General features: G+C 53.4%; 1 protein-coding gene across 1 annotated transcript in view; it reads left to right on the top strand.

The window, feature by feature from the left end:
* znf536 (zinc finger protein 536) overlaps positions 1 to 5000 on the top strand; it is a 131222-nt gene that overhangs the window by 61414 nt on the left and 64808 nt on the right. Inside the window, exon 3 of the mRNA XM_063188650.1 lies at positions 2047 to 4167. Coding sequence (XP_063044720.1) covers positions 2047 to 4167 — 2121 coding nt within the window. The remainder of the gene's footprint in view (positions 1 to 2046; positions 4168 to 5000) is intronic.

Genomic DNA, 5000 nt, shown 5'->3' with positions numbered 1-5000 from the left:
CACCACATAGGATAGCTATGGCAAGCTGTTTTTGGAATACAGTTAGAGACAATATCATTCATTTCCCCAGGAGGTAGTCATAACCCCAGTAATAGCCCATACAAATAAGGACAATATAATACAAATCATAGCAATGAAAAAGTAGGCGTTGCGATTAAAAAAAGAAAAAATGCAATGAACTGAACAAATGGGTTCTCATGCCAGGATTTAGCAACTAATGTTGGAAAACTAAAATTGAATAAAGATGTTACTAAATCCCCACGTAAGTCAGAAATGCTTGCTGTGTACTCCTCGCAGTTTTGTTATAGTCGAAAACACTTTTTGGCTGTGCATGTTACAGTGGTGCTGTTTTTAATACACTCCTAGATTAAACTTATACGCTTGCGTTACACTCAAAGAGCAAGTATGTTTTGCGGCATGCTCTTCAAATACACCCGTCCAAGCACGCACTGAAGCAGGTCTCAGAGGAATGCCCATGTGCTGCACATATGCACAGTTGTGTGTGTGTACAGTATGTGTATGTGTGCTTGTCTCATTTATATCCCTCTTTCAGCCCTAAACGAGGCGCTCTCATCGTCAACGCTTTGGTCCAAGGGGGTCAGAGTCTTGTCCCCGCAGGAACACAGAGGGCTTCTGCGGGACATGATTTACCCTGCCCCATGATAAACTGCAAATAGAGAGCGTCCGAGAAATCACTGCCTCACCGGCCGCCAAGACAGACTTCTGACAGCAAGCAAGGCCAAGGCGGGAGTGCGGGGTGCAGAGAGGAGAGGAGAGGAGAGGGGAGGGGATGGGGAGAGAGATGGAGGTAGAGAATGAGAGGCAGAGCAAAAGAAGGAGACAGAGGATGGAGAGAGGTACAAGAGAAAGAAGAGAAAGAGAGAAAGAAAGAGATGGAGGATGGAGAGAGGTAAAAGAGAGATAGAGAAAGGTGATGCTAGATGGAGGTAAAAACTGAGAGAAAGAAAGAAAGAGGGACTATACATAGAGGGAACACAAGAGGTAGAGGGACAGAGCAAGATGGAAACAAAGAGACATACAACAGATAAAGATGGGACAAAAGAGGGGCAGAGAGAGAGAGAGAGAGAGAGAGAGAGAGAGAGAGAGAGAGAGAGAGAGAGAGAGAGAGAGAGAGAGAGAGAGAGAGAGAGAGAGAGAGAGAGAGAGAGAGAGAGTAGAGAGAGCAGAGGGACACCAAGAGAAAAGAGTGGGCTCCCACCCGCGTACAATCCCCCATGCAAACAGAGATAACATCCAGACAGTTTTGTTGTCAGTTGAAAATATGATCTCTGTAGTGGACTGAAGGCACCATATGGTGAAATGTTTTTTTATTGCAGCGACGTGAGTGATGGCTCACTCGGCGGAGCTGGATCGAGCTGGATACACCCGCAATGAAAACCTACCCAACACGCTCCACACACACACACACACACAGACAGACACAGACACACAGACATACACACACACACACACACACACACACACACACACACACACACACACACACACACACAGCACACACACACACACCACACACACACACACACACACACACACACACAGACAGACACAGACACACAGACATACACACACACACACACACACACACACACACGCCCAATCGCATACCATAACCCCCATTCCCAACCCCCACATTCCTGAAAGTGTGTTCATGAGCAAACTGGTAATTGACAGATGAACACTGTTGAATATAAAGAAAATAAAAGCTGACAATTCCTGTTAATGATGCTCTATTTTCTTTCTTTGCATCCTTCCTTCTTTCTTACATTTTCTGCCTCATCTCATTTGCTATTAGGGCCCGAGCACTGAGGTGGCCCTTTGCCCCCTTGTTGCGAAGCCCTATTAGTTTCTGGAAGATTGTTATTATTATTCATTTGGGCCATTTTTCAGGTGCTTCCGGTGCTTGGACACTTATGGCATTTGGCACACAAATCAGGAATGGCCACTGCTACTCCTACTCAGACACCGAATATTAATATTGTTCTCTTTCTCTTTGTTTCTGTTTCTCTTCCTCTTTCCCGCCAGGTGAGAAACCATACAGGTGCCCTCACTGTGACTACGCTGGCACCCAGTCCGCCTCCCTGAAGTACCACCTTGAGCGTCACCACCGCGAGCGCCAGAACGGCAACGGCCCCAATGCCAACCACCCTCCGACCTCCTCCTCTTCCTCCTCCTCTTCCTCCTCCTCCGAGCACAAGGACGACCACGCAAAAAGTGGCAGCGGCGGCGGCAGCGGCGGTGCTGTCTTCGCCCGGCCCGATGTCCTGCGCGGCGTCTTCAAAGGCATGATGCCCAGCAGCCTGGATTTCCGAGGTGGCCAGCTGATGCCACACCAGTGGGCCCCGCCGAGCATGATGTCCCCCAGGGAGAGGGAACGCGAGAGGGAACACAGGGAGAGAGAGCGCCACAGCCTGGGTGCGGGCGCGGGAGCTGACGGCCCCCAATCAGACACGATGAAGAGCTCAGAGCTCCTGCCGAACTCCGGAGACGGGCCCCCGGCAAGCTTTACCGACTTGGGCAGGGCCTACCAGAGCATGGTGGGAAACGGCGTGAACTTCCAAGGGTCCCTGCAGGCCTTCATGGACAGCTTTGTCCTGAGCTCCCTGAAGAAGGAGAAGGAGATGCGGATGGAGAGCCAGATGCAAAACCCCCTCCAGCCGCCCCTTGCTCCTTCTCAGCAGCAGCACTACAACCTGGAGAGCGGCGAGCCCAAGGCCAAGAGAAGCAACACCGGTGGCGGCGAAGGTGTTACCAACAACGGCACCAGCAGCAACCCGGAGAATGAGAAGCCGGCCTCCGGCGGCAAGCCCTCCTCCGATGGCAAGTCCCAGTACGAGCCCCTGGATCTCTCGGTCAGCGTCAGGCCCGAGACGGCCTCTCTGCCCGGCGCCTCCGTCACCATCCAGGACAACGTGCCGTGGCACGGCTGCCTCTTCTGCTCCTACACCACCGCCTCCGTGGAGCTGATGGCACTCCACCTGCAAGCCAACCACCTGGGCAAGGCCAAGCGAGGAGGAGGAGGAGGAGGAGGAGGAGGCCTCGAGGGCAACGAAGCGTCCCTGCTGGGCGACCATGGCCTCGGCGGCGGCAAGGGCCCTCTGGTGCCCCCTCCTCCCCCGTCCCTGCTGCTGCACCACCATGACGGCATCTCCCGGGAGAGAGACGTGGACTCCGGCGACATGAAGAGCCCCTGGTCCAACCACATGGAGCCGCAGCAGCAGCAGCAGCAGCAGCCGTTGCACAAGACCTCCTTGGGAGACTTCCCCAGCGACTTCTACAAACCGTTTGGCCCCCTGTTCGACGGCTCCGCCCGGAGCTCCCAGGGCCCGCTGGGATTCCTGGATCACCACCAGCAGCAGCAGGCGCCTCAGCAGCATGTGCAGGGTATGGAAATGGGCAGACCGGGTGTCGGCAGCAGCGGCGGCGGTGCCCTGGACGATCTGTCAGACAAGGCCTCCTGTGGAGACATGGAGGCTTCCATGGAGGAGCGAGGAGGTCAGTCTGAGGGGGAGGAGCACAGCAGGGAGGAGGAGACCCATCGTGGCACTCCTGGCTCCACCGGCAGTGCTCCCGCTGAGCGGCCAGCCGGCTTTAACCACCGCGAGGCCGTCGATGGCGAAGAGGAGGAGGAGGAGGATGACGATGATCGCGAGGCAGGCGACGGTGACCAGGAGGAGATGGACATGGGGATGGGCATGGGGATGGATGACGATGACGACGATGACTCCCTTCCCACGCAGGTGCCCCTGCGCAATGAGTCTCCGCTATCCTCCATCAAGGACTCCCTCAGATCCAAGAGCCTGGCCGGTTCCCAGGGTCTCCGCGGGGGGCCCTCACCCCCACAACCCCCATCCCTAGACAACCAGTGGCACTCGCCTCCACAGCAGCAGCAGCAGCAGCAGCAGGCGGGAGGAATGGGTCTCCTGTCCTCTCACGGTGGTGCTGGTGGACCTCCAGGCCTGTTGAAACCAGAGCAGGCCCACATGGAGCAGCAGATGAACATGCTGTCCGTCCTGAGGGCCTACAGCTCCGACTCCAACCTGGGCGGCGCCAGAGGAGGAGCCTTCAACGGAGGCTTGGCCAGCAGTGGCGGCACCGGCGGCGGCAGCGGGCCCAACGCAGGTGGCAAGCGAGGGGACGCACCTGGTAAGTCGATCCCCCTTATTCCTCACGACGAAAACACTATGCACAGTCAATTTTGCATTCTAGGAGCATTATGACATGCCCCTTTAGGCAGACCGGAATCTGGTCTTGTTAGGTGCTCATAGAAACCTATTATGTTGGCATGTCTCTATATACTTAAAGAATCTCTGCTTTGCACAGTACATTTTGCAGTGTTAACTCAACACCTGTAGAGCAAGACCAGGGAAGCTGGGCGGGACAAAGGGGTCAGTCGTTCTGGGCCCAGTGAAAGACGGCGCACAGAATTGGATTCTCCTTACACTGTATTGATTGGGTTTGGGGCCCTTTCCAATGTCTTTGTCCCGGGGCCAGCCAGCCAAAGCTGTCAGCGGCCCTGGGACCAACTACCAACTACTTAAGCCAAAGTACTAAATTAATGTATTGCTAAATTCGACCCAAATTCAACAGCAAAAGTGTTGCAGTAACAATGCAAAATTTACTGTAGCCATGCCTGTTTTCATCATGCTGTCTAGTCCAGTTCATCTCTCCCCACCTACGCACATTATACAGCCGATACTCACGCAGAGGTGACAGCCCCATTGTGTTTGTTTTTTGTCTTTTTTCTTCTCTGATTCTGACTTGCATAAAACAAAACAAAACAAAAAAAGATTATTCATAAAGTTATTGAAACTGACATACTGTGAATTCATCCTCCACAAAAGCAATAGATGGCAGAAAAGAAAACAAAAAAACTAAAACTGAGACTCAAACAAACATCAGAGCCTTTGCTTTTTCCCGGCGAGATCAAAAGAAGCTCTAGATTTGCTCTAAAGTGATTTCAACCTTATTTCAAGCAA

The sequence above is a fragment of the Engraulis encrasicolus genome, chromosome 22 (assembly GCF_034702125.1).
Source record: "Engraulis encrasicolus isolate BLACKSEA-1 chromosome 22, IST_EnEncr_1.0, whole genome shotgun sequence".
NCBI classification, from domain to species: domain Eukaryota; kingdom Metazoa; phylum Chordata; class Actinopteri; order Clupeiformes; family Engraulidae; genus Engraulis; species Engraulis encrasicolus.
This window is presented reverse-complemented; position numbering and strand designations above follow the sequence as displayed.